A 23,879-nucleotide genomic window follows, 5' to 3' on the forward strand; every position below is an offset into this window, starting at 1 on the left:
ATCTTGCTGATGTGTTTCAGAATCTGACAAGGAGTCAGAAGAAAAGTCTCTGCACCATAGAGCTTTAATCCTGCTGCCCAGTGGAATCCAACTTCTAGCATGGAGATGACTGTATCACTGAGTCAGGGGGTACAGATCCACTGGGTGGACACTTCAGCACTGACATTTTTAAGGAGCTTCAGAAACAAACAGAAAGAGCAAACAAATGCTGAAGTTGGGAGGGTAGAGTGGCACAAGTATCAACACCCAGTTTGACAAGGATGGTCTGCTATTTGATGAATTAAGACTACTGGAGAAGGAGAGAAGGACACCTGGAATATCTGGATACATGGAGCTATAAAAGAAGAGGATTTTCCTATTTTGTATTGGCTTTGCAAGATCCCACAGCAGCTGTATGGACCAGGGAAATCTCAAACCAAATGAAATCTCAGATCTGTGTCTAGAGACACAGAGAGAGATGAGTCCTGCATAGGCATCTTCTAAGCCAGTCTTCCGAAGAGTTAACCCTCAATTGTTGTGGACAATGAAGACATAGCCAAGCATTCCTGTGTGTGATCTGGCAATAGGAGAAGCATACAGATTTAGGGGTAGGAGACCTTTGTCTTAAACAAGTACAAGTACAGAAGCCTGAGGGAAGAGGCAGGGAGAGCTATTTCTCAAGCACATGACTGTCAAACTGCAAGCCTGGAATATCAATCACTCTGGGGCAAAAGCTTGCTCTGGCAGGTGTTGCAAGAATGAGGTTTTTTGCAAAGGCAGCAAAATCTGGGGAAAGCAAAAAATACATAGGAAGAACTACAGTGAAGACCCATGCTGTGAGGTGTGGTTGAGAGGAACTGAAATGGCAGTAAGCTTGATTAAATTCTGACATCATTCACAAAGTGGCAATGTGTTGGTATGGAATGGTGCCTATTTTTAAAGAAATACGGTTATTTACTACTAACCAGCTTTGAGATATGAAATCTTCAGGTAGCCTGTTTTCCCCGTAGGGGAAGGTGTCCTGACAAATAGCCTTACTTTCTGAATTAGTTTGCCTATTTATTTAAGAACAGAGCATAAAGCTCACCCTATAAACAGTATAATATGTAAACCAAAATGTACTCTCACTACTGCTTCATTCAATTGAGTTGTTTAATTTTTTTCTTCTTGACAATAATGTTACAAAAGATGTAGATAATTTATCTCTATATACTCTGTTGCCTCATTTACCTAGCATGTTGTTCTTACAGGAAGGATTTAAAATTTGTCAGTGACATTGAGAAGGAAATGAGAATGCTTGTTGAAGCTGTGAATAAGGTCAGTATTCAGATCTCTGTATGACTTATTATAAGAAACAGTTTTTGGGGGGTGTTATTAAACTTTATTAATGCTAATTGTGATGAGTTTTCCCTAGATCTATTTGGGCTCCAGTAGAGTGCACATATTAATTACAAATAGAACAAAATATTTAGGAGACCTAGTAGTTCAGGATCAGTTTGGTGACAGTTAAGCTTTTTGTTTAAAGATTCATCCATTGCTAGGCTTTAATACATCAGTAGATTATCACTGAATTTTGTATCTCCATTGATAAAGTATTCACCATCAAAGATGGTGTACAAAGGTTCAGACTCCAAAGAGGAAAGCCTAGGTTCTTCTGATCCCTGTAGTGGAATTTGCTCACAAGTTTTTAATACCTTATGATATTTGCCAGAGTGTGATGCAGTCCTCCTCCTTCTACAAGGAGACTTGGATTCAGACACAGTTGTTTGGCAGACTCCAGTGTACCTAGAGATCTTGATAACGCAGACACAGTCAGATTTCTCAGTGAAAGCAGAAAATTCTGCCTTCAGGCTTGTCAGGTTAGCATACTCCTGGCTTGTACCATGCCTGACCCAGCACATGTGGTTCAAGGGCCAGTGTAAACCGTGTTATCCTCAGTCACCCTTAACTTGCTTAGCCTTCTGTAGAAAGCATTAATTTCCTTTCCTCTAGCCCTTTCCTAACAATCTTTGTGCTTGCCCATCTGTCTTGTGTTCTTGCCCATTGTTTTTCACATCGGAATGTAATTCTAAAAGGGGGTCATCTGTGTCTAATTATGTTCCAGCCTCTCCAACTTCAGACACTTGGTAGTAGATGCATAGAACAGTTGTTATCACCTAAAATTAATTTGCTCAGTGTTATGTTGCCTATCATTATCCTATTTTACATATTTTTTACTGTCTTTATTGTACACACATATATACACAAGTGTGTATATTTATATATATATCACAGAATCACAGAATGTTTAGGTTGGAAGAGACCTCCAAGATCATCCAGTCCAACTTTTGACTAACACCACAGTCAACTACTAAGCCGTGTCCTTAAGAACCAGGTCCAAATTCCTTTTAAATACCTCCAGGGACGGTGACTCCACCACTGTCCTGTGCAGGACATTCCAATGCCTGACAACCCTCTCAGTGAATAAATGTTTCCTAACATCCAGCCTAAGCCTCCCCTGGCACAGCTTCCGTCCGTTCCCTCTGGTCCTACCACAGTTCCCTAAGGAGCAGAGGCTGTTTCCCTCCTCTCTCCAACCTCCCTTGAGGCAGCTGAAGAGAGCTCTAAGGTCTCCTCTCAGCCTCCTCTTCTCCAGACTGAACACCCCCAGCTCCCTCAGCTGCTCCTCACAGGACTTGTGCTCCAGGCCCTTCATGAGCCTCAGTGCCCTTCTCTGGACACTCTCCAGCACTTCTATGTCCCTATTATAGTGAGGTGCCCAGAACTGAACACAGTACTCAAGGTGCAGCCTCCCCAGAGCTGAGTACAGAGGGATGATCACCTCCCTGTTCCTGCTGGACACAGTGTTCCTAATACAAGCCAGGATGCCATTGGCCTTCTTGGCCACCTGTGCACACTGCTGGCTCATATTAAGTTGACTGTCAACCAATACCCCCAGGTCCCTTTCCAACTTACAGCTCTAACCACACAACCCCAAGTCTGTAGGTTACCATGGAGTTGTTATTACCCAAGTGTAATAATATATATGTATAGGTGTATAATATATATATGTGTGTTTGTGTGTGTATAATGAATACATATATATATGTATAAAATTAATATATATATGTGTATATAATCACATATATCAATGTATATGTGTCCAATTCTGGGCTCTCCAGTTCAAGATGGACAGGGAACTGCTGGAGAGGGTACAGAAGGAGAGGGTGCAGCCTACTCTAGGTGAACCTGCTCTGGCAGGGTGCTTGGACTAGATGATCTCCAGAGGTCCCTTCCATCCCCTAATGATCTGTGATTCTGTTACATGCTTATATTAAACCAAGATACACAATATATATTATAAAAAGGGAAGCTACAGGTCTTGAATTTGCAATATATCATGAATTAGTAACATCAAATATGACTGAACAAGAGAACCAGAGATCTCAATAGCATCTCCAATGTTTTAGTTCTCAGTAGTAACCCAATTTTTTGATAAGTACTACAAAGCAGACAAATGGTGTCTGTTAAAGAGGAACAGCATTGCAGAAGAAAATACAAGAAATGGTGACAGTCACCGAACCCATCAGGACAAGGTTTATAAGGTCCTGTTTGTTCTTTTGCTGTATATATTGAATCAAGTATTACCAGTCTTTGTTAACTGAAGTTACAACTACGGGCTTTTTTTTTTTTTTTAATAAAATGTCTGTTGGTGCTATTACATGGCAGATTTTGCAGATAAATATTTTCTTTGGCAGTGGAAAGTGATAAATAAATCGGTCACCGTTATGTACTTATCTGCAATATATGCATCTCAAAGCCAGGCTGAAAAACAAAATCAGATCGGAAAGATTTAATTAGGTCAAAAATTTCAGATTATTCTGAAAAATAAAAATTCAGGAAAAATAATTTAGTATTTCTTCTTTGGGACGTGAATAGAATGTATAGGTTTATCATTTGTATTTCAAACTTAAGATACATATATGTATCTTTGCGGTGATGAGTATGCTTTGCGGTGATGCAAACTATAGAGAACATATAATTGAATTATGTGGGGCAATAAATAGACATTTTTAGTTACTTTTCTGTATGTACTGAGATGTTAGCAATTTGTGGTAGTAACTTTTAGAGGCCGAAGTGAAGCACTTTTTTTTTTTCTTTGTCTTCCCTGAAGCAAAACCTTATCTTTTTTTCCTAACATTTTCTCTTGAATTCAGGGCAAGCATACAAAGAAGAGCCATTGTTACCCACCAATGAACAGAGATCACCGCAGAATCATCCATGAATTGGCTCAGGTTTATGGCATTGAAAGTGTGAGCTATGACAACGAACCAAAGCGTAATGTTGTTATCACTGCAGTGAAGTATGTAATTCATTGTTGCTTTCAAGTTTATTAATTATAGTTTAAATAACTCAATATTTTTATCACTTGAAAGAGATTGTTTACAATGCAGTTTGCAACATGGAGTAACTTCCAGTAGAAGGTTTTTTTTAAACCAGCTTTTAAACTGGTAATTTCATGGGCTTCTATTTCCACTAGTGAAGTGGAAATTACCTTCAGATCAAGGTAATTGCACTGGACACATAGTATGGGAAGGCTTTTCAAATCAGGTATCAATGCTTCCTTAAATCTGCTGCTCACCAAGCAGCATATTTAGTATAGCACTGTCCCGTTGTAGTTATTTTCATTTAAAAACATCTGGCTGTAAGATACTGACTGTAGTTATAAAAAAATTACCACCTTTAGTGCTAGTAGAGGATCATGAACTCCTCCTGCACCTGTTCATGGGTTGGTAGCTTAGCTACAATCTTGATATCTTACAAGAGAGATGGAACACCACTTTGATATGCCTTTCTGTTTCCATGACACAATTTCAGATACTCTTTCTCTTTCTTAGAAAAAGCTTATTTAAGAAATAGACGTAGGAGGGATGAGAATTTAGTGTAGAGGATCAAATGTCAGAGAAAGGAGCAAGACATATCACTATGCCTTAAAAGCAAAGATGTATCCTGCAGTTTGAGAATGGGAGGTCTTCCTCTGATTTTAGGAGGTATGCACGCTTGCTCATTCCCTGGTGTTGCTCAGGGAGCAGCATGCTGTGCAGAATGCATGTGCTGCTGTTCCACTCTTAAAAGCAGAGTGGTCTACTAAGAATACTCATCAGTGGCATAGCAATGTTTTGTTATTTCAGTGGATTCATTCAAACTTGCTTTTCATTGTCTTTTTATTTGCCACTTCTTCAAGACATGGAACAAGTGATAGCTTAAGTTCCAGGATGATTTTTTGAGTATTTTGCAACAGCTTCTTCAAGTCTGAGAGCTGAAAGCCACCAGAAAGTCCAAATAATGTGATTTACTTTGTCGCATCCTGTTCTCAGCATTCTCCACAGATTTCTGTTATGGGCTCCTCCAAGTATAGGCATCTCAAAATGAAGCTAGGCAGAGACCATTGTGACACTGAAATGGTAACATCATCATACAAGTTGGTCAGAGAAATGAGAAAGTCTTGGTGTTACAAAAGCTTTCTCCATTGATACATCTTCTTTGGGATATCTAGGAGAAAACACCTCAAATCTGCTTTGTCCTCAGCCCTTGCCTCTGATATGGAATTCACTGTACCTGTCAGTGTTTTTTTAAAGTATTTACCTGTATAAATTTCCCCATCCTACAAATAACTCTGAATGACAGGCTGTTCAGGGATGTCTGCTTGTTATAAGTGACTGGTGTTTAAGCAGCTCGTATGGACTTGAGACATCTTGAAAGTGTTTTGAGAGCACTCATCCATGTAAGACCCATCCTTTTCCTTTCCTTCCACGAGGAAGAATAGGTCAGTTTCTCCTCATAAACAAGGGAAGGTGACAGGGTCCCTGCCCGTCACTGTTCTCACTGAGGAAACTACATCTTACTGCAGTCTCATCAGCATGTTCTCTGTTATTATTCTTCACCCAGGATTTTGCTTTTTTTCAATGAGGTCAGTCTGGAGACGTCCATAAGTGTCTACAGAAGAGCAGTAGGAACCTTAAGGACTCGAAACCTCTGTAACTCCAAGGAATACTTTTAATCAAATCATGGCAGTTGCATCACAGAAGGCAAAAGCTTTACATCCCAGTGACAGGGTTAAAAAGAAATTATATGCTTTGAGGAAATAGAATTATCCTTTGGCTTTTTAAATGGACACTTTTTTTTTTTTCTGGACATGTTTCAGTACTTGATCTCTAGGTTCAGGTTCATTTTAGTTAAAAAGTTAAATGTCTCTACAGCTTTTCTGTCTGTAATAACTTCCAATTTGTCAGAAGATGAGGTAACTTCCTGAAGGTACTCTCACCACTTTAAGGACTTCTGGTCTACCCTTCACTCTCTAGGAATTTTCTCCTCTGCCATGAGGAAGAAGCTAAGTTGCTCTCCATGCCCTTTGCATTCACAAAGGGCTTTTCCAATGATTGCATATCAACATCTCTAACATGTAAGGCCTTTTGAGCAATTTAAGCACAAATAATGTTAATAGGTCACCAGCCAAGGTGGTTTTAAAAGCAGTTTCCTTCTCCAGAAAAGCGCTACATCTATTTCTTCATCTCTTAGTATTTTTCCTTCAATTTTGACATGATTTGTCAAGGTTTGCTCTGAGAATAGTATGTGTTTCCTCTTGACAGTTTGTGACATAGGACATGGTAATTCTAGGTAATTGTAAAATTGTTTGAGAACCCTGTTATTCCACTAAAACTGGATCAGATTTTGGAGACACTTCTCACAATAACCTGCTCTGCCTTAAGCCTGGTGGATCATTGCTGAAATCAATTCTCGACAGATTTGTGGACGAAGAATTTTGTAGTAGTTTATAACAAAACAGATCAATGATGAACCATCCTGGAGTTGTGAAAATTGAACATACAGTCTTTAAGACTAAGAAATGTTTGAGTCCTGGTTTCCACAGTGCAATTTTATAGACCAGCCCATCCTGTTAACACTTACTGGTGCCCTGTAAACAGCAGATAATTATTTATGTTCTCCTCACTTTTCCCTGGAGTGCTGCAATAAATTTGTCATCTCATCTTTGTTGCTTGGGGCAGGGAGTTGTCTTTTTTTCTTACTTACAGAATAAAGTAAGAGAATGAAAAATGTCAACTTTCATATCAAAATGGCCAAAATACTTGCAGAGCCTTTGGATCTATCTCCACAGTTCCATTGCAGCTGATGATAGGTAACCATGATTTATATTAGCAGGAAGGGAGGGTATGATATTTTTTCTCCTGGCAATTAATCTGTCAGATGAATTTAGTATGATTGGCTGGTTTGGTTGGTTGTTTTTTTTTAAATTAATGAATAGAAATATTTATAGAACTTGGGGGACATTGGAGTCAGTCCAGTATTGTCCTGTGTGTTACCAAGGGATAGAGGAAGTGGTGTATGTTTCACTTGAGCAAGAGCTGATAGTTTTTTGTCAGGACTGGACAGCCTGCTGTATATATCTTCTGCTTTTTTTTTGGAGGAACACTAAGTCTTGTCAAATCAAAAATAGGGCTAGACTTTGTCGTGACAAAAGCAAATATAGTTCTAGGGCCTTCTCTTGCTGTACACAAGTCTTTGATCCTTCCTCATTTTTTAAAGTTTTTTAAAGTTTTAAAATTTTTTAAACTTTCTGCATCCTGGGAACATTTCAGTTTAGAGCAGGGCTGCTTTTGGAACATGGGTACATCCTCTTTCTGGTAGCATTTTTTTAATATAATAATAGAAATAAATGCACACGTATTCTTCATAGTGTTATGTTTTCCTCCATTCTGGAACTCTCATTTATTTTCTTTTTTTAACTACACAAGGGAGATGTAGCCTGATGTTTTAGAGTAAAGAGAGAGAAATTATTTGGTGCTTTTGCGTACTGCACTTTATAAAAGATAAAGAAGACAACAAAATATTCTCCCATATACGTTTGTCCTCTTTTAGTCTTTTCAGGTAGATCTCTACATCTGAGAGGTAACTGAAATGACAGTGGGAGCATTTGATTTTATATGCCAGGCCTGGAGTTAAAGGAGAGGAGAAGTTTTTTCCATTTTATACAAGAGGGGAAAAGTAGCTGTTCGTAACTGATAGAACACTAATAATTCTAACACTTGCTGTTAGAATGTAAATTAATATAATCTGGAAAAAAATTATGGACAGTGGCAAGTAACTTTTTTTTTTTCCCAAATAACACTGTCACGGTGGGGGAAATGCGACACTTTGATTTGGTGACCTCTGTTTCCAAGACTTTGCAGTTCATTTGAACAATTTGTCAGTTTAAAACAATATAGAAATGGGCTTAGGGTTTATAATTTTATATTTTAGTGAACTTCTAACTTACCTTGAAAATGTAGTGATGTTCTTAATTGGTGTTGCCACAATATCCCAGGAAATGGCCGTTACATTTTCATAACCGGTGGAAATAAGGGATGATGGAAATAAGACAAACATGACAGAAATAAAGAAAATATTCAGTTTTGTTTAAGCTCTGAAATAGAAGTGACATTCATCTGTGTGCTGATGTGGTACTTCAGCTGCTTAGAGTTCTGAGAGAGGTGGAGAAAAATAAGAATTACCTGTCAAACATGGACCTCAAAACAATCACATACAACAGATACCCTTCTTTCTCCAGCTGCTGCAGCATTTGGACATGGACTGTCATGGTGAAGTTGAGTGTGATTCACAGCCAAAATATACCTAAAGCATTTAAATATACATACTGAAGTACACTGTCCTTCTGGTCCTTCTGTATTTGAGAAGATACTGTCCTGCCTTACAGCCACAGGGTGGCTGCTGCATTGCAGATGGGACAAGAACAGATGGGATGCTTCATTGTGTGGCTTTGATCACATAAGATTGTAACTAGTGAAAAGGGCAGGAAGAGCTGATGTTTTGTTCTGGGTTTTTTTCCCCCTTATACATAATGTTATTTTTCTTGTTCACTTGGGCTGTCTGACAAGGAAGTGGCAATGTTGCTGCATTGTTCCTGAGAGAGTGCTGCTGAGCAGGGCTGTTCTGGGTCAGTCATTTGTCAAGTTTAACATGACATACTGCCAGAGCTAAAGAATGTGTTTCCAAAACATTAGGTGACATGTCAAAATGCAGTGAACTGTGTTTGTGTGATTCCAAGTTAAGTTATTTAAACTATTGCTTCTGATCTTGTATCTCTTCTGTGAAAAAAACCCAAATATATGCTGCACTAGAATCTAAGTACTGCATTCTTGATATTTTAACAGTTGCTTAGATTGTGCACTTCACATAGAGAAAGAAGGGAGTTTGAGCACCAGCACTCAAATCTAGTAAGCCACTTCTGCATCTTTTGTTGACAATGACCAACAGGCATTTAGAATACTGAATATCTTATTCTTGGTAATGAAAATTATCTCCACAGCTGGAAAATTAAATATTTGAATAGATGATTTAATTATACAAGTATGAGCTCTGACACCAGAACTGCTACTTATAAATGTAACTTTTCCCTACCTTCTTCATGAATATAATTTCTTACTGAGTTAAGTAATCTTTCTTTTATTTCTCTAGAGGGAAATCCATTTGTCCAAGCAATACCTTAACTTCTGTGCTAGATAAAGAAATGCAGAGCAGGCCTCCACCTCCTGTTCCTCATTACAAGCAAACAGATAAGTAAGGAATTTGTTTTCAAAATAATATTCTTCAATTTTGTGCTAAATTACATGAGGAGAGTATTTATGAGCTTTAACTTCATATTCCCTGGTTCTTTTTCTCAACCGACAAACAGTTTTGGAGCTTGCAGCCTGTGTTAAAATTTTCTTTCCATAGAAGTACGCCTGGAATGAAGTGCTAAGGAAATGTAGAATGTAGGCTTGACTGTTTAGTATAGGAGTAGTCATATAACAAATACAGTTGGAGGTTTTTTTTGGGGGGGGGGTTGTCTTTTTTTTTTTTTTTTTTTTAATTAGCTGGGAGGAGATAGGTGTTTTGGAGTTTGGGGATATTTTTTAACTCTGAATGGTCTGTGTAAAAGAGTAGTGTGTTACTGGCATAAAATGATTTATTTGGACAGGCAGTAAATGCATTTTTCATGTGTCTATATGACTACACAGTTGGTTAAAAGTCAGTTTTTCTCAGATAGTGAAAACTACTGAAGATGGGAAATAAAAGGCTTCTTGGTGATTAGTCTAATAAAACAGCGTTTACTTTTTATGACCTGCCGGCTTGAGGTACCTGTAGCCATCACACAGTTAGGTTTTTTGTTAATGTATTGCTTATTCATTGTTCAGGTTTACCTTTCAGAACTTTTTTCCCCAAAGTTATTTCCAGATTAGCTTTTGAAGTCATGTTCTGTGAAGTACCATTCACAGAAAGGGATGGTAATTTTGCAGCAAGTATTGCAGTAGCTATTGTGTGTTTAAGGTGCTGCTGGAATACAAAGTCAGCTGTTCTAAGATAATAAGGTTGTTACTCTTTATTTCCACTTACTTGTGTGGAATTACTGTCTTCAGTTACTCTAATAAAGGGGATTATGGGGAAAAATTAAATTTAAAAGTTAATTTAGGTATTTATTTTTAATCACTAGAAGGGAAATTTCTTTAAATTGTTTAATTCTACAAAATCACCTGAAAGATCTCATACTGTCATATGGAAAAATCTTTACAGTTTTTGCATTTGGTATTACTGTGTGATTTTTGTTACTCTGACTTATAAAAGCAAGAACAGTATTTCTGTTGGTCTTCCATTTAAAAAGGCATGTGGAACATTTTTCAGTACAGCATCATTTTTGTAATAAGTATTACAAGTAAATTATATTTGCAAGCCCAAAACAAATTGTATCAATTCAGCCACACATTGATGTACATTAACTTAATGAAGTATATGTTATATCCAAAAATGTGTTAACAGAAGGTTCTTCAAGCTTTAGATTACTTCTATTAAAACATAATTTAAAAATGTCTGTGCACACTGAGACATTGTGGGAGTTTGTGATTTTGGTTTACATTGTATCTTGTTTTTCATGTGTGTGAGTAACATCTAATATTCTTACAATTTTAGGGGTAGTGGAAACAGTGGTTTATCCAAACCATTAAAAGAAGAGGCGATAATTGACTACTTTGATGTCCAGGACTGAAGTAATTGATACAGAATATAGAAGCTTGGAGGTGAAGATACTAAGTTACTGTTTGAGGAGCTTTTTGGTTATCTGCAAACAATCAGCTGTTCAGCATATGAATGATTTAACATCTGAAGTTAGGTTGATTGTGACACTTGAAAAAGATATGCATCTTTACAGTTTATGTAACTGCATAATACCTAACTATAGTATAGCTTTTTAAACCTGGGCTTGGTGCAACTTGTTATCTAATGTGCTGTCAGAATGATGTAGATTTACATTGATGCTTTTAAAGTGAGAGAACTGGTAATCAAATGTATACTGGGGGTACTAAGAACAATTAGAATCTCAGAGATTTATTTAGACATATCTCACACAACTTGATATGGACCAGAAATAATCTGTGTTGGAATCACTGGTTTGAATATTCTTGTCTTGAAATTTTTTTTTAATTCACTTTCATAATAATGTGCTAAATTTGGGAATTTGAGTTACTCTTCTACATGGAAGGAAAAAAAAATTAGTTTAAGTATGAATATGTACACTAAGTACTCATTAAGATCACAGAGTTCCTTTGTAATCTGAATAATTTGCTTTATATCCAATTTGATGTGTAAAAAGAACAACCACCAGCCCCCCCCTTCCCCAAATCTCACAACAAAAATCAAACCAAAGCAAACAAACCACCTCCAAAAACCCAACCATTTTATTAATAATTTGTTATTCAAGACCATGAAAAAAGATACTTTCAATACATTTTTTGTGGTTTATTTGGTTTAGTTTGTATTTAAATATGCTAGCTTGATAATCTTTGGGGGGGGGGGGGTTGCATGGTTTTATTGGGAATTTATAATCTTTTTCTGTACTGTGCAAGCTTAAAGTGAATGCGTGAAGCTTGGTTTAAGTATATTAGGAATTTGGAACAGTATTTGTAAATTTTCTAAGACTGTCTAAACTTTGTTTTGTGGGAAATGCCATAAATGAAATGGGATGATGATTTAAACAGTGAAAGACACCAAAGTGGTGTCAGACAGTGGATTGTTTCCAGATGATATGGTAGATGAGTAGCTCTCTGAGAGAAGAGATTGTAGATCTGATGGGATGAGGTGACACAACTGAGTTTGAGTAGTATCTGTTCACTTGTGGATAAGCTTCTTTAAATGAGTAACTTCATTAACGCTGACACTGATGCACTCTGTTTCTGGTTTCCTGTGGCTAGCTACATGTAGCAGTAGAGTTGAGTCCCCTGTACAGCATTGGAGGCTGCTGCTAGATGGGGCTTAGCATAATGAAGAAATAGACCTAACAGAAGACTTGACATCTGCTGTTGATTTGTTCTTCAGTCTGCTCACTACAGTGTAGTATGAGATTTATTGCCAAGAAGATGGAAAGCAGTTTAGCATGCTTATATTCACTTATAGTTACTGCACCACCCCGAGCCTTAGTTGTGGAGCATTCTGTGACTACATTTCATCTTGAACAGCTTATGAAACATGAAAGAATTAGCAGTAAGCTTACAGACCATATCTGTTCCCAAAAGTGTTTTGAAAATTAAAATGCATGCTGTTAATGCCTTTTTTTGTGAGAGCTTATTATTTCATATTTACAAGTTCAGTCTTACATATTTTTAAACATTTGAAATGCGTATGCTTCAGGTAAAACAGTTACCAGAAGGATTCTCAACTCTCAAGGGTGTTCAGGCTTTTAATCTGCATGTAGTGGTTTAAATTGTTTTTACCTTTGTTGTCTAAAATTTTGTGACCAGAAATTAAAAATAAAATAACATATTTTGCCCTTATTTCTTAGGCAAATTAATGTTTGATTCTACAAGGTGTACTGCTTTGTTAAGTTCAGCTGAAGAGATAAGTTGTTCAGTATCTTTCCAGGAATGTATTTCTTCAGTCCCTCCATTGCCAGGAGTGTATCTATTCCAGCTCCTGCAGACAAGTGCCAGCTTAATGTGGTCAAGGGCTAATTCTGGTTTTAACACTCAGAGCTGCATTAATACAGCACTGTGTTCAAGCTTTAGGGAGAATGTATATTTTTACACTGCAGAGGGAGGTTCTGGACAGGAAATGACACACACAGACATGCAGTGAGAGGCACGTACACTGGATCACAGATGGTATACCATAGGTAGACCTATTGAAGAAAACCAAAGTGATTTAGTTGATAGCAAATAGAATAAAGCTGAAGCCTATTAACCTTTCAAACAGTTTCACATTAATATAGCTAAAACTTCACATTTCTACCTCTGATTTGAAATTTACAATTTAAAAGGTTTCAATAGCATTATAGTTAGCTCAGCTTTTTTGATTTTTTTTATCAGATTATGGCTTTAACAAAAATGTTAAATGTGAATGTTGGTGAGGTGTGTACTTCAACGGTCAAGTATTCTGGTATCCACTGGCCACTGCTTTTAATGAGAAAATTCAAGTAATCTTCTCAGGATCAGACTAACGATAATTAGTGAATCTGTTCATACTGAGAAGTCATAATTCTCATCACTAAACCTGTTGACTATAAATATTCAATATAAATATTCAATATAAATATTCAAACACTTTTCTAGATTTGTATGCTGCACGTATCTTTATCATATCTAAACCATAATTGTTGGAAGGGATCTGTAGTTACGGAGCAAGTCACAGGTACAGAAAAGCATTTTGAAAAACATTTTAATAACTTAAAAACATGATACAATAATTCACCTGGGAAAGTAATGCCAAGAAGAAAGTACTGTTGCCTTTCTTCCCAGAACCTTAAGAATGAACTCAGCAAAATTTAACAGTAGTGGTCTCCTCTCTGTTCTGGTTTGCTTTTGCTGCAATGTATCTGACTTCCATATGGAGTAGTACTAAAGGCTGTAGCTTTGGTATCTGTGATAATTCATCTTTGTATTGCACATGTGCCTCATGGAAATATTTTTCAAATAGCTATTTTGTAAATCTCAGCTGGCCTTTACACTTTTTATCTAATGAGTGGATAAAATAAATCTTTGCATCAGTGAAGTCAGAGGACAAAATCCTATTGACATCACTGGAATCAAGACTTAAGCTTTGGTATGCTAGTAATTTTCCATAGCCCTGTTAATATTATTGTTTCTTGTAGATTTATTTGAAAAAAAGTACTCTGCAATAAGCATCTTTTGAAATAAATTGTGTGATGTCAGTTAGAACTCATGCAGCTTAATGAAGTGCTTTAAAAATTTTGTATAAAATAGGCAGATATGTCAGCATTTGGGCTGTGCTACTACCTATCTATATTGTTTAATATGTTAAAAGTGCTCTAAATATTCAGTGCTTGGGTTTAACCTAAAATCGTGTAAGATGCAGAAGTAGATACCACTGTTTTTGTGTGGCAGTTTTGTACAAATCTGCTGCATAATGAAATGAGCAAAGTAAAATTGTTCTAAAACACTTAAGAATTAGTCATTTGTTGAAAGTTTTATATTTGACTTGATTTTTTCAAGTTACTGTTATAAAATTACTGTCTTTAAAAACCTGAAATAAACATAAGTTGAAAGTTCAGTGCTTTGGAATTGTTTGCAAGCTTTGTCTTGGTGTTCCAAAGTTGCAAGTCTGAGATATTACAGAGATAAAATAAAGATTGAAATAGAAGATTGAGGAATCCTTTTCCTCAAATCTTGAAATAGCAGGTCTGACTTCCTGGATTTGAAGTGATTTTAATTGAATGCTGAAAGAAGAATGAAGCAAGGAAAGAGGGACTCCCCAAGAAATGGAGAGTAAGGATTATCTGCTGCCGTCTTGGGATTCAGAGTTACAGGAGAGATTATTGTCTGAATAGAAAAGTACATTTTGGTTATCTGAAAAATCCTAAATGCTACTTGGCAATAAAATACATGATTTTAACTTCTTGTCTTTTTTCATTGTTGTTTGCTCACCATTCAGTTGTAATGGTGACTGTAAGGAAGAGTGATATGGGGTGGGGGGCAACGGGGTGGGGAGAAAGTGAGGACTAATATAACTTAAAAATCCCTGTGGGAATTAGATGTTACAAATACAGGATGACAAATGTTATGGGGGGAGTAGTGAAGACTTTGCCAAGACAGTTCAGTTGATGGCAGGGAGACTCAAAAAGCAAACAGTCTGAAAATCAGAGGTTTGAAATAGTTTGTACTCCTAAAACTTCAAATAACAAGTAATGCATATACAGTGGCAAAAGCCACAGAGATGAAGACTAGCAGCAAAAAGTTACAGTGGCCTGACCTGATAGTTAAGAAGTCGTGCAAGATGGCACAAAGAAATTCAAGAAAATATCAGATTGAAGTGGTTTCAAAAGACCACTGAAAACCTTTTCTCTTGCAACCTCAACTGTCAGTAAGTTTGGGCTTTTTAATTTTTTTTATAGAAAAAATGCTTAGCTAGATACTACTGTTGAAATGATGTTGGAGTTTGAGTATTTTAGACTTTGTAGATGCTGATTTGTTTCTTAACAAATGCTGTTTTAATCCTTTACTAAGATGCTGAACTCCTAAGAAGTAAATTGTGCACATTTTTCCTTCTATACAGATTTGTATGTCTGTGTTACTTAACCCTGAACTAGAATGTCAGAGAGCCTAGGAAGGGTATCTTCAGGAAGGCTGTATTTTGCTCTAGACCAAGTCTCTAGTCTTTGTCATCTCAGGATTTTTGGAGGAAGTAGTGTAGCTTCTTGAACAGAGGGAGGGAGACCCCATCACTGCTGTCATGGGAGAAGCCAGGTCCCAGAAGGATCCTGACAATCCTTTGGTGTTAACAGGACACTGTTGCAGGAATGTCAAGGTTTAATAGTGGGCTGGCAGGTAATGAATTGCACAAGGTAGCAACATGTGGATCCTTTCAGTTTCCAGCCAAAGAATAGGTCAGTGTGCCCTAGAAAATGGGTTTTGCCACTGCAATGATCTGTTTTGTCAGAGCACAGAACTCGGGCATTAACGCCTTTCTGACAATCCTCTGTAAAGTGGTTTAGGCTTCATCATTTTATGACCTACTGTTGCTTGCTCCGGAACTCTTTTCAGTGAGAGGAAGGAAGGGCAAAAGATCTCTATTGTGTGAAAATCTTTTTTGCTTGCACCTTACATTTTTTTTTATTCTGTGAAATCGGGTGCAGGAACTGTCACCTAATAAATGATCTTAGCTTTCTACTGGATCTAGTGCTAATTTCGATGTCCTGTCTTCTTGCCACATTCACATTCATTCCCTTAAAGTGTAAGAAACTTGTAGTCAGAGGAATAGAGGACTTTGTAAGAAAGTAAACTAAAATTACAATCAGTGTAAAGGAAAACTCACCTTAATAGAACACTTTATTATATAGTAGGTAAAAACCAAGGGGTCTTCCAGAATTGTGTATGTCAGGTAAGTTTGCATGTTTTACTGTGGAGCATTTTTCATAAATCTGAATTTAAGGAAATAAAAGGCTATGGTGAAAGCTGAGTAGTGGGATATATTGGATAGTTGCCTTCAAATGATACAGTCAGGAAGCATTAATTACAAATTTTCAGCCAGTGCAGTAACTCCTGGGTTGGTGTTTTTTCTTGTCACCTTTAGAAGAGAGCTCTTGTTATGAGATTAAGAAAGCATTCTTTACATATTACTTGGTATTTAATTCCTTAATGATACAAGTACTTTTAATAGCCAGACAGCTTCTATCATCAGAAACTTATTAAAGCAAAGTCCAGATGATTCTGTGGAACAGACACCATATCAGTTATATCAAGTTGTCATAGTAAAGGTTTATTTTCAGAAGTAAAAGGATTTGCAAAATGTACCTGAAAGAATCGGCAGGTGCCTTAAACCTCAAGTGTCACCCTGTAATTTTCAAAACACTATCCAGGTCTACAACTTGAAAATATTAATGTGAAAGAAAATATTAATACAATTTACTTCAGAAGTATGTGTATTTAGAGCTAAGACTTCCCCTTTTTCCCACGAAGATAACAGCTGATGAAGGCAATATTTGATTTACTACATAGCCTCCTGGCTCCAGTCAGTTACTAAGCCCTGTTTGGTTGTTTGCTTTAAACTCAGTCCTCAGCCAAGTCAGCAATGATCTTTCCCCTCTCTAGCAACTAACCCCTGACTGCGAGTAGATGGGAAGTTTGGCCATGCTAGGTGCAGGGTGGAAGTGCCCCCTCCCACCCTATGAATCTGTGACTGAAGTTGTTTTAAGAAAAGCAGATGGGGCAGGAGAGAGAACAAGACTCAGGTAATGACTGGGGATTTTCATTTCAGAGTTCTTGGAAGATTGTAAGTGACAGTCTTTTGTCGTAAGATGGAGAACACTGGAAGGGTAAGGGAAGAGGGAGGATTTCTTTGTTTATGCTTGAAGATATGAAGGTAGCAAGGAATGTAGTGAACATCTGCTAATGCAGGTGAGTGACACTGGAAACTGAGCCGGAACAGCTTTGTGCTGTTGAGCTTGATTTCCCAAGGATAGGTCTAAGAGACAGCCAGGCAACAGCAGGTTTGAGATATAGGAGGAAGGGAGCAGGGGAGGTCGTACGTGTTGTGGGGAAAAAACGCATTGTCACTCCAACTAGGAGTGGAGCATTACTGGATCTTGTCCTAACCAACAAGGAGGGCCTGGCTGAAGCAGTGAAGGATGAGGGCAACCCTGGGTGCAGTGACCATGAGATGGTGGAGTTCAGGATCTTATGTGGTACAAACAGGATTCCAACTAGAATCACAACTCTGAAATCTGGCAAGGCCAACTTTGCCCTCTTCAAACAATTGCTGGGGGAAATCCTATGGAACAGGGTACTAGAAGTTAAGGGGGCCCAAGATGGTTGGTTAACATTCAAGGACCGTTTCTTCCAAGCTCAGGACTGATGCATCTCAATGGGAAGAACATAAAGAAAGGGAACTAGGAGATCTGTATGGCTGAACAGGGACCTGCTGGGTAAACTCAAATGGAAGAAGAGAACCTACAGATTGTGGAAGAAAGGGATGGTCACTTGGGAGGAACGTAGAACTGTTGTCTGAGAATGCAGAGAGGTAAGCTAGGAAAGCTAAAGCCTCCTTGGAATTAAATCTTGCAAGAGAGGTTAAGGACCACAGGAAAGGGCTTCTTCAAATACATAGCAGATGAAACTAACACCAGAGGCAATGTAGGCTCAGTGCTGAATGAGGTGGGTGCCCTGGTGACAGAGGATACAAAGAAGGCAGAATTGCTGAACACCTTCTTTGCCTCTGTGCATACTGAGACTGGAGACCATCCCCAGGAGCCCCAGACCTCTAAGGCTGCTGAGGAAGTCAGGGTAAAGGATGAGTTTGCCTTGGTTGATGAGGGCTGGGTTAAGGATCAGTTAATGGGGCTGGACATCCATAAATCCATGGTCCTGATGGGATGCACCCACAGGTGCTGAGGGAACTGACAGGTGTCATTGCTGGGCTGCTCTCTGTGGTGATTATGGGCATGGACTCTGAAGCTGTCAGCAAGTGAAGACCCTTGTTTGTGATACAAGCTGTCTTGTATATCTTTATCCCAGTACTTTTCCACAGCCGCTTACAGTCAGTTCTTACATCATGGGTTTTCATTTACTGTCCCTGGTAATCAGTTTCTTTTGCATACTTTCTCATAGTTGTTTCAATTCCTTGGTTTTTGTTTTCTTATTCTTGTTCATCTTTCCCATGGCTTGATGCTTACCAGCTCAAGGATATTTTGCTGAGAAAATACACACACCACGCTCTCTTTGTCCTCTTCCCCCACAGCTCTCTATCATCTTTGGTAAGTCATTGGGAACAGGAGAGGTGCCTGAGGACTGGAGGAAAGCAAGTGTCACCCCAGTCTTCAAGAAAGGCAAGAAAGAGGACCTGGGGTAACTACAGACCTGTCAGCCTCGCCTCCATCCCTGGAAAGGTGATGGAACATCTCATTCTTGGTGCTGTCTCCAGGCACATCAAGGACAAGAGGCTTATCAGGAGCAGTCAACATGGCTTCACTAAGGGGAAGTCATGTCTGACCAACCTGATAGCCTGCTGTGAGGATGTAACCATCTGGATGGATGATGGCAGAGCAGCAGACATAGTTTATCTTGATTTCAGGAAGGCATTTGACACTCTCTCCCACAGCATCCTTGGAGCTAAACTGAAGAAGTGTGGCCTGGATGATTGGGTAGTGAGGTGGATCTGGAGCTGGTTGAAGGATAGAAGCCAGAGAGTTGGAGTCAATGGGATGGAGTCTTGTTGGAAGTCTGGTTCTAGTGGAGTCCTTAATGGGTCAGTACTGGGACCAGTACTATTCAATATATTTATTGATGACCTGGATGAGGGCACAGAGTGTACTGTCAGCAAGTTTGCTGATGACACAAAGCTGGGTGGAGTGGCTGACACCCCAGAAGGCTGTGCTGCCATTCAGAGGGACCCAGGCAGACTGGAGAGTTGGGCAGGGAGAAATTTAATATATTACAAGGCCAAGTGTAGAGTCTTATACCTGGGAAAGAACAACCCCAGGTACCAGTACAGGTTGGGGACTGAGCTGTCGGAGAGCAGCACAGGGGAAAGGGACCTGGGGGTGCTGGTGGATGGAAGGATGACCATGAGCCAGCAATGTGCCCTTGGGGCCAAGAAGGCCAATGGCATCCTGGGGTGCATAAGAAGGGGGGTGGTTAGTAGGTCCAGAGAGGTTCTCCTCCCCCTCTACTCTGCCCTGGTGAAGCCACATCTGGAATATTGTGTCCAGTTCTGGGCCCCTCAGTTCCAGAAGGACAGGGAACTGCTTGAGAGAGTCCAGCACAGAGCAACCAAGGTGATGGAGTGGAACATCTCCCTTATGAGGAAAAACTGAGGGAGCTGGGACTCTTCAGCTTGGAGGAAAATTAGGAGTAACCTCCTCAATGTTTATAAATATGTAAGGGGACAGTGCCAGGAAGATGGAGTAAAGCTTTTCTCAGGGGTGACTAACAACAGGACAAGGGGCAATGGTTCCATATAAATATTAGGAAGGATTTTTTTCATTCTGAGGGTGGCAGAGCACTGGCACAGGCTATCCAGGGAGGTTGTGGAGTCTCCTTCCCTGGAGACATTCAAAGCCCACCTGGATGTGTTCCTGTGTGACCTCCTGTAGGTGACCCTGCTTTGGCCAGGGGGGGTGGCCTAGATGATCTTTCAAGGTCCCTTCCATTGCCTAACTTTCTATGATTCTATGAATAATTCATTTGGACAATTTTGATCACCTGTCTTATCTACTCCTCCCTAAAGGAGAGTTGCAAGTGTGACCCCTTTACTCTCTTTCTGAAGAAGATGTTTTTCAGAACCCAGCAGTGGCCGTGGTTCTGCACACCAGTCTCTAGCCCTAACTATAAATATCGAGTGTTATCAGTACTAAAAACAGACACTGACTGAAATTAGCTTACAGATAATTTCAGCAAGTGCAGCTACTTAGAGGAGGCTTAGCTCCTCTAAGCAAAATTACAAGACAAAATACTAGATCTATCTTGGCATAAGCCAGGACAGCAGGTATCTATTCCCACATTTTGAATTCGAGTTCCAATAATGCTGTGTCTTCTGTCACACACCATTATTACGACATCAAAAAGTTATTTCTAAAAGTCCCACGACAACTTCATGTAACTCTTCCTTAAAATTACTGTGCTCATCTGGAAAATTTCACTTGTTACTCATTCTACTCTCTGGAGTGCCTTTGCTTTTTAATTATTTACTTTTATATTCCTGGCAAACAAATGTTTGCTTTACCATGCAACAGGAAACAGACAATTTTTCTGCTGATCACATTTTTTGATGAAAGCAGTGTTAATAACACATGGATGTTTTTGGTATTGCAAAGCAGAGCTTACACAGTGTCAAGGGATTATCTGTTTGTCAGATTGCCCCACTAGTGAGTAGACTGGGAGATTGTTTTATAAAGTTATTAAATAGAATAAGGATAATTTCATTACGTGGTGTGAATGAAAATATATTTAGTTGATACAAATATTCTGTTCTTTCCTAATTCTGGCCAAGGTTGCCACAGGAGTTTAATTTTGCTTGGCACTTGGATTTCAAATGAAAGATGAAGTACACACATATAGAATACTTAGTTTTCTGGACTGACCATTGATTTGGCTTCTTTTTACTGTTACTAAACTATTTCCTTGTTACTCTTTAATTCCTTTTCATAGCGCTGTCCATTTTGCACACTTGACTTAAATGAAAGCTGTTTCTAGCAAGTAGGTGGACAGCATATATGGCTCTCTTGCTTCATTAAATTACAGCCAGTTTCAGTTATACCAGCTTCAGCTAATTTATCTCCAGTTCCATATACCTTACAACTCAAGTGACACTTTGAACAAAAAGTGTACTGATTTTACTTTCTTTTTAATCTACAGTCCTACTCATTCTATTCATTGATTTATTCAATTATTCTGTTGAAAGACTTAATAAGGCACCTCCAACATGTCATTGCTGAAATCAATAATAATATGCTTTGGCAGCTCAATTGTGTTCATATGGGAGCATCATCCACTTTTTTTTTATCTGTCAGTTCTGTAAAGCACTTCTGGCAATCCACATTTGCTAAGACTTTCAGACTAAAATCAACAAGCTGCAGAAAACTATATTTTTCCTTTCTAGATCAGTTTATTTTTTTAAGATATCACCACCAACTAAAGACACAAAAATAATTTTGTTTGTTTCATTGTACCACACTCTTAAGAATAGTGGAGAGCACTCTAACATGAGATTGCCAGCCAGAATAACAGTTGATTTCTACTTTGCTCCTTAAAAAACCCAAACCAAAACAAAAGAGTAATAAAAATTAAACCATGAGCATTCCTGTTACCAGCTGAGAACTGATGACTTGGAAGTCTCCTGGCTGCTTGTGCTGAAGGACCACATTCTCCATATCCATATCTTATTCAGGCTGACTTCAGAAAACCACTTCCTTGCTAGGGGAAACATTCTGTTTATGCTGTAAAAGTCCAAACCTTAAAAAAGATGAAGAACTTGAAACTTCAAAAAGTTAAAAAAAGTTCAAAATTAAGCATGATTTCTTTTGGTAAGGCCCTCTTCTTGGCTGCAAACCAAGTGATATTTCATTAAGAGTTTACAAGGCACTGATGAGCTCCCAGCCCTAACAGCTATTTAGAAAACAATTCAAGGTGTAGTCTTCTAAACTATGGTGCATCTCAAATCAGGATTTTGTACTACAGCATAAGCATTTATTTCTATAAAGCAAAACTAGCTGATGTTGAGAGCTCACCTCTAAAGAAAAGCTGTGAAAACAGGTTGTTGTAGAGGTGCAGACAGCTTTTCTAAAAGCAACTCTGTCCTATTCAGTATGTCTTACTGAGTTAGCTTGCAGAATGTAGTCTCTAGATAAATGTGATTAAAGTCCATCTGGACCTGGGACCACCTATCCTGTTTTCCTGTAGTCTAGGTTTGTGTTTGTCACTGAACTAGAGTTAAATTTGGAAAAATTAAAAAGATATTCTAAAACTTGGCTCTTGTTTCCAGGCTCTTTGGTCACCAGAAGATAACATTGCTGCACCAGTTGCCTCCCTGCTTCCAAGTCTGGTGAAAAATTCCATTTGGTTCTTAGTTGTAAAAGTGATGTTTAATCATGTTTTACTTCCTCAGGCTAATCTGGTAGCCACTGTCCAACTGTACTCCATTAGATGATAGTATACAACAATATGGGGACATTGCATGGTATGGTTTGAGGGGGCCAGGCTAATTTTATGGTATCAATATGAGGACCTAGTGGGAGGGTCTTTAGGACCCAGAGAGGGGTCAGTATTCTTTCCCATTTCCTGCCATAATCTATTAAAGGCCAAGAGAATGGGGGTTCCAGCTCCCTTCTTCCTTGCTCTCACTCACAGGGCTTGGAGAAAGGCTCCTGCTCTTTGTTACCAGCTCTCCACGTGTTCTGCAGCATCCAAATCCATTGGGTGCTGGGAGGAGCAGAGGCCCTTTTTCCCAAGTCAGCAGTAGATGGGATACTTAGATCAGCAATCATCAAGACTGGGTTTTGGGTGTATTTGTATATTTCTTCCTTATCCCATGAGTTAGTATCCTTTCCCTGTTCCAGTAAACCTGTTCAAGTTTTAAGTTCCAACCTTTGTCTTCCTTATTTCCTTTTTATCTTCCTTTGGGAGGGTGAAGGAGAGTAACAGAGAGCAATGCTCTTTTCTGCTTTTGGTTTGCCCTGACCACTAAACCAATACACTGAGTTATGATTAAAAAAAAGAAATGATTCAAAGAATTCATATGTATTATAAATTATTGTAAAATTTATTATCTTTTTTAAAGCAGCACATCTAATACAGACATGAGTTTTTACATTTATTTAGTTAAACACAACTATACAAAGGAATAAGGGAATAAAATTATGTTAATTACTATTTCAGCATAACAAGATGTATTATAATTTTAGTCAATAATCAAATTTGAAGCTGTAATTGTAGGCGTTACAGTAGGTTATAGATATGTCTCATTTAGTTTAGCAGTTTTCCATCAGTTTGCAAGCCCATTAAGTTGGCTGGCTTTCCTGACACAAAACATACTGGCTCATTTTATTGAGAAATAATATTTGTTACCACACTTTATAGGACTTCTATTTCCATGTCTGTGTTACAGCCTTCCAGTAATGGAAAGAAAGAAAGCACCTGAGGAATAATGCTAGGTAAATTGCAGCTAGTTGGAATACAAAAAGCTGAACCTAGGAGAATCTTCTCTTACATGTGTTTACAGTTGTCAGCGAGTGTTTTCAACTTTATGACTAATGTTAGCAGAGAAGCATAGGAAAATTAAAAGGAAGAAAGATAAACTATAACTAACACCCAAGGGTTTTAATTTCAGCATTCTGGAAGCAATCTGTATACATTTTTTCTAATTCTCTGGCC

At 38.4% G+C, this 23,879-nt stretch overlaps 1 protein-coding gene across 4 annotated transcripts in view; it reads left to right on the forward strand.

Moving 5' to 3' along the window:
• The window catches only part of NFX1 (nuclear transcription factor, X-box binding 1), a 64,801-nt gene extending 49,891 nt beyond the window's left edge, over positions 1-14,910 (forward strand). For 2 of the 4 annotated variants that reach the window (XM_071736221.1, XM_071736225.1), the window contains 5 exons: positions 1,230-1,296; positions 4,176-4,321; positions 9,493-9,594; positions 10,981-11,087; positions 12,268-14,910. In XM_071736221.1, the coding sequence (XP_071592322.1) occupies positions 1,230-1,296; positions 4,176-4,321; positions 9,493-9,594; positions 10,981-11,056 (391 nt within the window). In that variant the 3' untranslated portion in view covers positions 11,057-11,087; positions 12,268-14,910. Of the gene's footprint in view, positions 1-1,229; positions 1,297-4,175; positions 4,322-9,492; positions 9,595-10,980 lie in introns of all 4 variants that reach the window. The other 2 variants (XM_071736223.1, XM_071736222.1) reach the window with 2 other exon arrangements.
• Positions 14,911-23,879: the final 8,969 nt, after the last annotated feature.

This window comes from Heliangelus exortis, chromosome 2 (genome assembly GCF_036169615.1).
Source record: "Heliangelus exortis chromosome 2, bHelExo1.hap1, whole genome shotgun sequence".
NCBI classification, from domain to species: domain Eukaryota; kingdom Metazoa; phylum Chordata; class Aves; order Apodiformes; family Trochilidae; genus Heliangelus; species Heliangelus exortis.